The sequence below is a fragment of the Equus asinus genome, chromosome 25 (genome assembly GCF_041296235.1).
Source record: "Equus asinus isolate D_3611 breed Donkey chromosome 25, EquAss-T2T_v2, whole genome shotgun sequence".
NCBI classification, from domain to species: domain Eukaryota; kingdom Metazoa; phylum Chordata; class Mammalia; order Perissodactyla; family Equidae; genus Equus; species Equus asinus.
Window position 1 is genome coordinate 37,846,649 of NC_091814.1, and position 12,543 is coordinate 37,859,191.

At 35.1% G+C, this 12,543-nt stretch overlaps 1 protein-coding gene across 8 annotated transcripts in view; it reads right to left on the reverse strand.

Annotated features, from left to right (window-relative positions):
* Positions 1-12,543, reverse strand: part of HMCN1 (hemicentin 1) — a 436,035-nt gene that overhangs the window by 146,527 nt on the left and 276,965 nt on the right. For all 8 annotated transcript variants that reach the window (XR_011498041.1, XR_011498040.1, XR_011498042.1 and 5 more), the window contains 5 exons: positions 8,242-8,343; positions 7,261-7,437; positions 6,406-6,557; positions 5,148-5,271; positions 712-887 (listed from right to left, as the gene is read on the reverse strand). Coding sequence is in view for 5 of the 8 variants with exons in the window: in XM_044757668.2 (XP_044613603.2) it covers positions 712-887; positions 5,148-5,271; positions 6,406-6,557; positions 7,261-7,437; positions 8,242-8,343 (731 nt within the window). In the remaining 3 variants the exon portion in view is untranslated. The remainder of the gene's footprint in view (positions 1-711; positions 888-5,147; positions 5,272-6,405; positions 6,558-7,260; positions 7,438-8,241; positions 8,344-12,543) is intronic.

Sequence of the window (12,543 nt, forward strand, 5' to 3'; positions counted from 1 at the left end):
TTGGCTTCCTGAAGCCCCATTCCTTTGGCTGACTTTCAATGTTAGCTTTTATTTCACTCAAATTAACCTTGTCAACATTATTTCCAAATATTCACTTTGTTAAATTCTCTGTTTCAGCCACACTAGCTTACTTGCTTTCCTGCATCAGGCCTATTATCCCAGCTAACCATAAAAAACCAAGTAGCCTTCCAAGAGCATTCCAGGCAACCACAGCCTCACCCCTTGCTAGCCCCCCAAAATGTATAGTCTGTACCATCCACTTGAGAATTAGCTCAGACTTGCAGCACTTACTGCATTTTTAAACTGAAATGTTAATTAATTTTTCATATATTTATGCAAAATTAGAAGACATGAAAGGCAGGAAATGTGTCTTATACTTTCTTGCATCCCTGTGCTAAGCACCTAGAATGGGTATTTGCTGACTGGCTGGATGATTGAGGATGAGGCACTCCTTAGAATATTTCTATATTTTCCTAGAAGCATTTTTGGATGGCTTCTGGCTACAAATATGGATAGACAATTAAATATTTAAATCTTACTAAGCATAACATTTTTAAAAAATCACAAACCTCATTAATAAAAGGGTTCCCAGAATTTTCTAAGATGAAATTAGTAGAACACTTGTAAAGACAGGAAAGTTTAATACAGGTAATACCAAAGCTATGAGCTCAGGAATAATATAAGAAGAAGTAAATGAATCTACAGCCTTACCTTTAACATACTCCCATTTTCAGAGATACTGAGTCCTGGTTTCTTCAGCAAGAGGCGGCCATCTTTTAGCCAAGTCAGGGTAGGTGGGGGAATGGCATCACTTTGACATAGTAACTCTACAGCTTGGTTAATGAGGACAGAGATGTTCTGTTCTTCTCCCATAATATTTGGTGCAACTAAGTGAAAGATGGGTTTTCCCTCAGGATGAAACAGGCCAGCACACTCTTATCTTATTAATCATCAGGACATATACTGAATAACTTTATTCATTCTTTTTAAGATGTAGGATCACAATAACTCTAACATAGCCTCTCTGCATCATTTGGTTCAGAATCAAGTATTCACAAATCACTGATTAATGTGCTCCTCTTGAACAGAAATAGTTGTCACTAACCTTTCACTTAAAAAAGTTTTAGAACTGGAAGTTCTCACCAAGTGGCCATTTAGGAAACTTTTTGAACTGGATGTTACTGCTTAAGATTTTCAAAGTAATAAATCATTCATGAAATATTTTGGAACTAAAAATGAATTAAAAGAAAATATACTTTCAATATTTATTTATATTTTTTGGAGGATAAAATGAATTTCATAGACACAGGGGAAAATAAAAAAAAGAGAAAGAGACCATCCAGGCCCACCTCACTGTGTGCAAAACATAAGATGGGTGACAGAAAATAGCTTATTTAAAACAACATGACTAATTGGTAGCAAAGATAATAGTCTTCTGAGTCACAGTTTAGAGCTGTTTTTGGTTTTCCACAGTGCCTTGTCAACTTTCTATAGAATAAAGACTTTGTGGGATAAAAGACACAGTAAAGAACAAACTAAATTGGTGACCAACTGTACGTAAAAAAAAGGAAAAGAGTTGAAATTTTATTGAGACTAAAATTAGAATTCCCTGGCTATGAGGCTTGTCAGATGCTGAGATGTGTTCTTGGAGAAATGTAAGGAATCTCCTTTCCTTGGGTGTATTAAAAAATAAAAGGAAACAATCATTTGTCTCAGACGGCCTAGGTACAGCCCTGCCAAGAAGGAGAGGGTGGGCTCCATAACCTCCTAAGGACTCTTTCAGGCCTGTATTTATAGTAATTCAAAAAACACAAACCAATGATGAAATCATGCCTGTTATAAAAGGGCCACTCTGAAACAGCAGAGAGGGGAATTTCCTTGGCAATTTCTTAAAGCTCATAATTTTTCTGGATTGTAGGAAACTTACCAGATTTGTGTTTTTGTTTTTTGTTTTTTTTTTTTTAACAAGAAAGGTTAAGTTGCATTGAAATGAATCCTAAGGGACTTTCCAAATGCTTTGGTAAAATAAAATTTTTGTGGTAAGGGGCGTTATTACAGTCCATTAGCCATTGTTTCAGGCTCAACACTAGCACATGGCAAAACGACAATGAATGCAATAGACTTTGACTAGTAACGCTGTGTTTCTGTAACCAGGAGGTTCCCCTGCTACCAGGGCTTCTACAAGGGGAAAGGCATATGAACTAAAGGGCTTCTTGTGCTGTTTCTGGATGCAGGACTTGGGGTAAACCCAAAGCAACTGATGGTAAAGGGAGACATGCCATGCATAATGGCTGGAATAGACAGGTGGAGCATTTGTTCAGAGATTCGTCGTGCTCGATCTGCTAAATTTAATAACACGCACAGACGTGTGGCTCTTGATAACCTTAAAATAATCCATGAGGAACAGAAAAGAGTGGGATTGTTTTTAATATGTGACACATTCAAGAAAAGATATACAACCAGTCTGTTTGAAATTAAAACTGTTATAATATTAGTAAAAGCAGCACAATTAGTGCCACCTTCTAAGATCTTTTGAAAAGAGATACAATCACCAGTCTTAGCAGAGAAAGCCCTAAACAGAATAGCTGATTTCACAGCTTGGAAATAATTTCAGGTAAAGTCTGGTCTCACTGGATAAAGCATACCATAAGTGCATAAAAATAAGGTTATCTTAGATTATTTGTAAAATTTACAAAAGAGCAAGAATTCCTTATAACTGCCTGTAGAAGTAAAAGTCAAAAACAATTCAAGAAAGTGGATGCTAATTGATTTTCAAATATTTTTCCTTCAATTACTTTCTTTTACAGCTAAATGAATTGAATCAAGTTCAAAAGGAAACCAGATTTTTAAAATTGGGAGGAAAAGTGCAAAAACAATAGGGTATTTGTTTCCCAAGGAAACATAAATTAAAGCAAATCTAATTACAGCCAAGGATATATATTACCAAAACACATCTATTTTTTCTGTCCTGTCTTTCATTTCCAACTTTTTGTTTAGTCTGAGACGAGAACAAGTTTCTACCCTTCAGATCCTCAGCTTCCTCAGATGTTATTCCTATTTTGCTTTGTGGTTACATTGCTTATGAAGGGGGGCGTTGTGCCTGTTTCTCATCCTATGCATTATGCTTATTAAATTTAATTACCAAAATCAGAAGGGCTATACTTGCTGAGATGCTGGAGAATGCACGATCTCTTAAGAAACTGCTCTGAGCTTAAGTTTGAAGAGAAGTACTACAGGAATCCAAATCCTTTAAAAACTCAATTCTTTTGTTTCAGCACCTCAGAATATGGTAAAATATACTGTGAAGTTACACCAGGGAGAGAAATGTTTAACCAACTTCTATTGTAATTATAGGCAAAGCTATTTTACCCACTGTCTACCTCCTGCCACCCCGACGCTCTACAATGTAAAGCTGAAGGGGACTGACCTCTGGGGATGCACAGCCTTAGGCTCCAATTAGACACAAGATTGCCAAGGTTGCTACTACAAATACTGGAATATAATGTACGCAAATAATACTAATAGTGGAACAGAGATTGGAAACTAATTTCGGATTAAAAACCTGTTTTAATTTTAGACTTCTTTGGAGCTTGCTATGCATATATATTTCAAATGCTAAACATACATACACATTCTCAAACATATGAACATATTAGCTAGCCATTTGACAGATCCTGGTTTTCAGACTAAAAGGGTTGTATGGACATATTTAGCAAACAATAAAGAATAGTGATGCCCTCTTTATAAGTCCTGGAAAATATCAACTCTCTATCACGTCCCAGGTCCACTTTTGACACTAACCAACATAGCAATGGAAGGAGTCAATCCAGATTTTCACTGCTGACTAAAACCCCGTGAATACCAATGTCCCCTCTCTGCTTGCTTGCTAATGACTGAACAAGCTATTGTGTCATTCTCAACTTAGGTTGAGAATGATTATTGAATCATTCTCTAAGGATCTTTTAGATTGGCGGCATTCTAGTACTTCATAAAGCATAAAAGTGACCCATTAAGAGAACAAATTAGATTCCCTGGGGTTGGGCATTTATACTGATCTGTTTTCTCAGGCACAGAACACTAGCAAAACTGGAGGCTGGATATAGATTCATGTCAACTGCAGAAGCAACAGAACAGAGGGATGCATAGAGAGGCCTTTGGTCAACTACTGATGTCAATCGGGATTTTTTAGCTTAATTAGACACACATGGTATCCATGTTTTAACAAGGGGCCTTATAATTGAAAAATTATGAGATTATGTAAGTTATTTCTAATAATTACATTTTTTGGGAAAATTTAGTGAGAAGTCAACCCACATGGTCTGGAGATAAAAAAAAATAAGTAATAAATTTTAAATAGGAATGAATTATTTGGAAGTGAGGTAAGACTTAGAAGACAAGATCTGCATTAAACAGATACTCTTTGAGGGGCCACAGAAGAAACACACTCATTATTCCATGAATCAAGGAATATAATGCAAATAAGACCCTGAAAAACAGCCTGAAAGAGCTCTAAATGCAAAGGAATACTAAAATGTGGAATGACCAGTGTAATCTATGAATGGAGGCCAATGAGGCCTCGACTTCATTCTGGGGGCCTTTTGCTGGGATGGAATCAGACATTGTCTCTTGTACCTCACAGCTGTATCATAGATAAGGGGGTAAAACACTTGAATTTTGTCTAAATTTATGCTTAGTTTAACTTTTGCTTCTCAAATAGCCTTTAATTCATAGACATTGTATTGACTGCAAAATACGCTGATTGTAAATATAATTAAAAACTAGTAAAATCAAGGCTTCAAATAGAATAGATCCAGAGAGCTACTAGAACAGATGCTTGCTTTCGTGAGAAGATTATGTCTTCCAAACTGCAAAGCTGGTCTCCATAGTCACATTCTTCAGAGTACTCCATAAAACCAACACCCTACATGTTGGATGTATGTATTTTAATTTCTCAGAACTTTAAAAAAGGAAAATTAAAGTCAAAGTCAAATATAAGGCAGAAAGGGGGAATTTGTTTGAACTAATCTTGTAACATCATTTCTATTGTTCTTAGTTCTTTATTGTCAAAACTTCCCTCAACTTCCTCAAAGATCTTGGGACTTAAACACAGCTAGATCAGAGCAGAAATAATTATGAAAATGTCTCACCATATACTCTGAGGTCAATGTCCCTTTGTTTCTCCCCAGCAGCATTCACTGCCACACAGGTGTATCTCCCTGTATCACTGATTTGTGCACTGGTCAATGCCAGGATGCGGCCCCCAGAAAGAACCTATCAAAGATAAGAAAGCTGAATAACCAACATGACCCCTGAAACAGGAGGTGTAAACAGACTTTTTCTCTTATTTTCTGAGGTTGAGCAATTGACAGTTGCCTCTAGAAGGATTTCAACTTAGATATTTTAAAGTGGGCAAGCATCATTTAATCCTCTTCTCATTTTTTCTGTGGAAAAAGACTGAGAGGCTTACAACCAAACTTGGTAATAACCACTGAAAACAAGTCTCTCTCTACAGGATCAAGTGAGGGTCCAATTTCATCCACACTCACTACAGAGAGAGAAAAAGCCACCAAGGGAGAAAGATGAGAAGGGAGTGGGACTAAGACAAGCTAATCTTCCTTCTGATTTTTCTTTGGGAGAACAAGTAGAAAGTTAAAATTAACAGCAAAGTAGCAGCCAAAAAATTACTTAAGTCACATTCATTGCCATTTTATCCTATTGATCTAGTTGTAAAGCTAAAACATTGATGTTAACTCTGAATCTTCCTTGACCCCAAATTCTGCAAGCATTGGGTTTTCAAGAAAAGCTAAAGAGGTAGAATGGTGGGAGAACTATGTTCTCTGCTAGGCATAATAAAATTAAAGTATACTTTAAATGAGCTATATGTGTTTCTGTATTTTTAATTTTGAGTCAGCACTTACATCTTTTCTTCAGACTCAAAATTTCATTTCTCATAATGTTGCCTTTATAATTTTTCTTACTTTATTACTTGATGCTTTTGTGGAAGTAAATATACCCTATATGGTTCTCTGATTCATTATTATTTCCAGACATTTAAATGTAAATTCTACCAGGAAATTCCTGTTTTTGTCACTGATGAACATTTCTTTGTGTAAGGTACCTTTTGTGGTGGTGGCAGGGAATTGGAGGGTAGGAAGTATCTAGAATAAATGTCAAATATAGCACTACATAAGAGACGAGGGAACTCTAAGATATACTGAGCTTTCAATGAATTGTTTAGAAATCTCAATTGTGTGTCCATGGTATTTATGGATGTATATGTGTACATTTTTGGGAAACATTTGTGAATTCTTATTCTCAAACTCTTCTTAACAGCTTTGCCTGTTTGTACTTCCTGTACTGAATAATCAGGTGGTAGATTTCACCTAAGGAATGACAGAAGAGTACCTGTATCCCATTAGCGAAACTAGAGACAGGGCTCCCATCTTTCAGCCAGGTCAGACTTGGGGCAGGGATACCTCTGGCTTCACATTCTAACCTCACCAGGTTATTAACCACCACTGCCACCATGTTATTGCTGCCAGAAATCGATGGGGGCACTGAAAGAAGTAAAAAGATGAATAAAAGTAAGACATGTTAACATCACGGAATATTTCAAATCTAAATGATGAAAACTATATGTAAAGTCCACAGTAGTATGTTTTTACACATGAGTTTGGGGTGTATTTTTTTTTTTTTGGTAAGTTCCTTCATATTTCTTATTTGAGATTCTTATCACAGCTATCCTGTGAGGTAAGTGGGGCAATGATCAATTTCTCCATTTTACAGGTGAGGAAAGGGAAGTTTTGCTACTTTGTTTAGGAAATTCAGTTCTTAATGCCAGAGTAGGTTTTTATTCCTTGATTTCCAGGCTTGTGTCTGTGTCTCCCTTCACTGCAACCACTCTAGTATATTAACTACCAACTCCTCTTAAAAGCAACATCAGAGATAATAACCTAGAGACATTTCTTTAACATCTATGATTCTGATAGACAAATAGGACTATTGTCATTAGCTGATAAGATTGTTGATAATTATTTCAACAATTCATCTAAAGCAAACAAGTTCAACAGCATGTGAAAACAGAGCATTTTAATAGGAATCAGGAAACAAAAAAGTTTATCAGCTTTAGAACACTGCCCCTTTAAATGCAGATGACAATAACACACTCTGTTAAATATTTACACTAGAATTTTATAGAAGCACTTAATCATTTTGAATGCTTCTTTACCCCGGGATGAATCGAGGAGAAGTGCCACTAACCATGGACCTGCAGACTGTAAAATAACTCTGTAGCTCCAGCTGAGTTGATGGCCACACATTTATATATGCCAGCATCTGCGATCTTGGCGCTTTCGATATCAATGATCTGTCCTCTGTTCAAGAAAGTCACACTGGCGGAACCTGAGAGTGGACGATTATCTTTGTACCATGTAACAGCTGCAAGGGGAAGAGGAGAAGCCCATCTATTTATGATTTTTCTTTTAAAAGCTCAATACGTATACTAGATTGGAACTTAACTACAATAGTAACAATTGCTTAATTCTTATGCTTATCATTTGAGTTTAATCTGTCTAAATATCTCTTTCGGGTTGATTTATAGGAAGAAGCAACCTTAGGAAAAACATGAATAGCCAAGCCAACATAAGAGTTCTGAAATGAATTTATTAAAAAGATACTTTATCTTATCTCTAACGTAGCAATATTGTTTGATAGCAAACTTTTAACCAATTCTACTTCTTTATGTTGTATATATTCCTCTCATCTATAAAAATTTTGTCTATGCATCTAATCAAAACCAAACACTACACAGACTACTAATCTCAAAAAATTCATATTATTATTGATTCATATGAATAACTTACCAGTGATGATCAACAAAACAAAATAATCTCATCAAATGACTGATTTATAATCAATTTGGACTAGATAAAACAAGATTTTTCAACATAAATGTATAGAAAATACTATTTGTGGGTTTTGTGGCCACAGTAAGGACAAGACAATTAGTTATTCACATATTTTTACATTGTTTAAACAGGAAAATTATTTCATGTAGTTAAAAGCAATGAAAACTCAAAAATATCAGCCACCTAATGATACCCTTCTCCACGTTTTACCCTTGAAATGTATTCTATAATCATTCCTTTACTAGTAATTACTATATTATGCTCATAAACAGATTTAGCTATTTCCAGAAATTTTAAAATGTTAATAAGTTATAGAATCCACAAGTAAACATACCAGGCAAGGGATTTCCAGCTGCCTTACACTCCAGCTGTATGGGGTTGTTCACCACCACAGTCTCATTCAGCATCTTCCCTGCATCCTCCAGACTAGGTGGCTCTGCAGGAAGTCCAAATAGATAATTAACTCACAAAAATAAGGTATTTAACCTGAAATGGTTTGCTCAGTGGGAATGATCATTTATCCCTTTATTTCACATATATACACTGATATATTTGGAATAAAACTAGAGTATATGATTAAGTAGAATTGAAGAACAGATTGAAAAAAGATCTTAATAGGTTTTCTGGATCATCTATTAGTCTGTGCCCAGATGGGAAAATCTCTAGAATTGTAGATTAGCAGAGTAGTAAAAGAAAGTTAAAGGAGGTTTTTTTTTTATTCCAATTAATCTGATTGGTCTGACAATGAACAGCCTTAACCAAGAAGTCATCTACTGCATTTGAACACTTCCAGTGAAGGGGAAATCAATATTTCTCAAAATATCTGACTTTATCTTTGGACGATACTATCTTAAACCATTTCAGAGGAATTACAATCATTTTCTGGTTTATTATTTTTTCTTTTGATATAAAATTAAATTGTTAATATTACAACTAAATTGTTAGTAAAATAAAACAGAAAACTATATTTTCAACTTTAAACCATCACAGATAATGCTGCTCTATTATTTAATGTGTTCATAAAGTAGGAATTGAAAAAGTCTAAGAGGCAGAGCGTAAAAGGAATAACAACCTGGAACAGCAACACCCATTGTTTTTAACACTATCTCAAGGAGTATAGGAGGGATGCCAGGATGAAAATAATTACAAGTAAACTAAAGGTCTTGTCTTATTTTGAGGAGACGCTGTGGGCATAAGTTAGTATTTGAAGTTTATAGAAAAAATACATTTTAAAGATTTGCTAAATTTAACTCATTCAACGTACTAGAGCCGCTCACGCCACCTCAGATACAATCAAGCAATTGATCCATTAATCTAGCAAAACAGAGAAGGGCAAAAGGACAAAGGGGAATAAGAAAATTGACTAGAACTAAATAAGATGGTAGAAATAAAATTAAATATATAAATCAGTGGCACAAATGTGCATGAGCTCATTTTCTTGTTCTATAGAAAAAGTGTTAACACTATGAGGGCTAATACCATTTCTTTTTATTTAAAAATCCAAATGGATAGAAAGCACAAAAAAGACCCACAAAAAAACTGACAATAAAGAGTTGAACTCAGGTATACCAGGACAACAAGGGTGACATCGACTTCTGACAAATAGGCATACAAAGCAAAAATCATTAAACACTACAAAGCAGCATGCTTTCTACTGATTAAACTGTTAAAATTCATGAATAATCCATTATAATGACAATGCTTTATGTGTTGACTAAAAAAGCAAAAATTACTAAAATCTGAGAAAATTTGAAAAATCCCAAAGCAGTATAACTTTTAGTACATCTTCCTCAGAAGTTGACTCTGAAGCAAAACAAAAATAAAGTTATAAAGAATTTGAAAAATAAAATTACCCATGCAGATTGTGTATGGGTATACATATGTATGTGTATTTACAGTTAACAAAGAATATACATTCTTTTCCAATGCCAATAGAATATTTTCAAAATACACTCTCTGGTAGGCTGCAAAAAGTCTCAAGAAAGCATTTATAACCACAATTTAATGAAACTGCAATAAAAAATGAATAGAAATCAATAACAAAAATATAAAGTTCTACATGGGGAAAAAACCTCATTAAGGAAGAAATTAAGACAAAAGTATAGGATTAGAAAAAAAATAAAGTAGAATGAGATTGATTCAAATTAAAACCTATAGAATGTCACCAAGCAGTATGGTACTCAAAGAAAATCTTAAAGCCCTAATAAAGATATTAAAAACTAAGAAATAATGAAAATAAATGCTCTAAGCATTCAATTCAGATTCTAGAAAAAAAACAAAAAAATAAATTAAAAAAAGTCAGGAATCAAGAACTAGTAACAATAAAAGCAGAAGATAACACCAAAGAATACAAGCAAAAACAACAACAAAAAAGACAATAACTCAAAGCCGCTTTTTGACAATTTTAAAATAAAGTCTGTTCTCAGAAGTACATGTCCTTGTGGGTCAGATCTCTGCTTTTATGAAAGTTGCTCCGGAAGACAACGCCTAGAACCCACTCCTTCACACCTGTAGTTTCTTTGTATCCATCCAATTTGTATTAACCCTTCCTGTTGGAAATGTCCAGAATGTTGCTGCTCTCTGCACCGAATTCTGATTTATGATATGGTATTTAAGTACAAAAGACTTTTAAATATGGCTATTTGATTTTTAGTCCATGGCACATTCCTCCAAAACCATAATTTAAATACTGATTTGAAACCTCCTGGATTGAAGTGATCATTGAGGGTTTTGACAGACTATGTATTTGCTGCAAACAACCAATATGGTAGGAATAAGAGGTAAAAGAGCTATGGAGTGGCTTAGCCAACTGGGTTCAGTCCACTGGAAAACTTCAAGGAAAAGGATCAGATGTCAGCAAGAATGGCAGAGTAAGGACTCTGAAAATTCACTCCTCCATAAAACAAACAAGAACACTGGAAAAATTGTCAAAATGAACAGAAATGTGGAAATTAAACAAAGACTTGCAAAAATCCAAGAAGTGTTTATTCAAGAAAAATAGCTAAATCTCATTAAAAACAGTGAGTTTTATTTATGGCATTTGTCTGACCCTATTCCCATCGCTCCTCCTCAGCTCAGCAGTAACCTTGAAAACAAACAGCCTTGCAACCACAGTGAAAAAAGCAGCCTAGCAGATACTGGAGGGAGCACAATGGGTTTGGAGCTACCTAGAAGCACCATTCCTAGAAAACTGCCACTATTTGACCTGTCTGGCCCCTCCCTGGAACTTTCCACTCACAGCACTTGTCTTTATTTGGATAGACTCGGAGTTTTCTGAGTGCAAACAGTCTTTTCTCCAGGTGCATTTTAAAGTCTGTAAAAACAGACTTTACAGAAATTGTTCATAAAAGTCACCATATTAGTTTCCTTTTGCTACCATAACAAACTACCTCAAACTTGGTAGTTTAAACAATATAAATTTATTATCTTATAGTTCCACAGGTCAGAGGTCCAATATAGTCTCCCTGGGTTAAAATCAAGGGCTCAGAAGGGCTCAGTTCCTTTCTGCAGGCTCTAGAGGAGAATCTGTTTCCTTACCTTTTCCACATTCTAGAGGACACTTACATTCCCTGGCTTGGGATCCCCTTCCTCCATCTTCACAGCCAGCAATGAGGAAGTGGGGAGGGCTCATAAGATCTTCTCACATCCTATCATTCTGAAGTTCTGCCTCCCTCTTCCACTTTTAATGACCCTTATGATTACATTGGGTTCACCTGGATAATCCAGGATAATGTCCTTGTTTTAAGGTTAGTTGATTAACAACCTTAAATCCATCTGTAACCTTAATTCCCCTTTGCCATGTAACCTAACATACTCACAGGTTCCAGAATTAGGACATGAACATTTTTGGGGGTGCCAGTGTTCTACCTACTCACTAAATATATGAACAGAAGAAACAACAAAAAATAGCGAGAGCACTGACAATAACAACAACAAAAATCATTGAGAGAAAAGTTTATGATTTCTAGGATTGCCACATTGTATTATTTAAAATGTCTACTTTTCAACAAAAAATCATGGAACATGCAAATAAAGAAGAAAGCATAGTCCATACACAGGAAGAGAAGCAGTCAATAGAAAATGTCCATGAGGAAGCCCAGATGTTAAACTTTCTAGACAAAATCTTTAAATAAACTATTTTAATTATGTTCCAAAAGCTGAAGGAAACCATGTCTAAAGAACTAAAGGGAAGTAGGAGAATGATGTCTCACTAAATAGAGAGTATCAATCGAGAGATAGAAATTATAAAAAGAACTAAATAGAAACTCTGGAATTCAAAAGTGCAATATTTGAGCTGGAAGAAGAAAGAATCAGCAACTTGAAGACAGGTCAATTGCGATTATCCAATTTTAGGAGCAGAAAGAAAAAATATGAAGGAAAACGAACAGAACAGAGCCTCTGAGGCTTGTAGGGCACATCAAGTGTTTAATCAAGCCTAATGGGAGTCCCAAAGAAGAGGAGAGACATAAAAGTGCAGAAAGAGTATTTGAAGAAATATGGTTGAAACCTTCCCAAATTTGATTAATCTACACATCTAAGAAGCCTAACAAACTCCAACTTGGATAAACAATGAAATCCATACCTTGATATATCATAATCAAACCATTTAAAGACAAAGAGAGAATCTTGAAAGCAT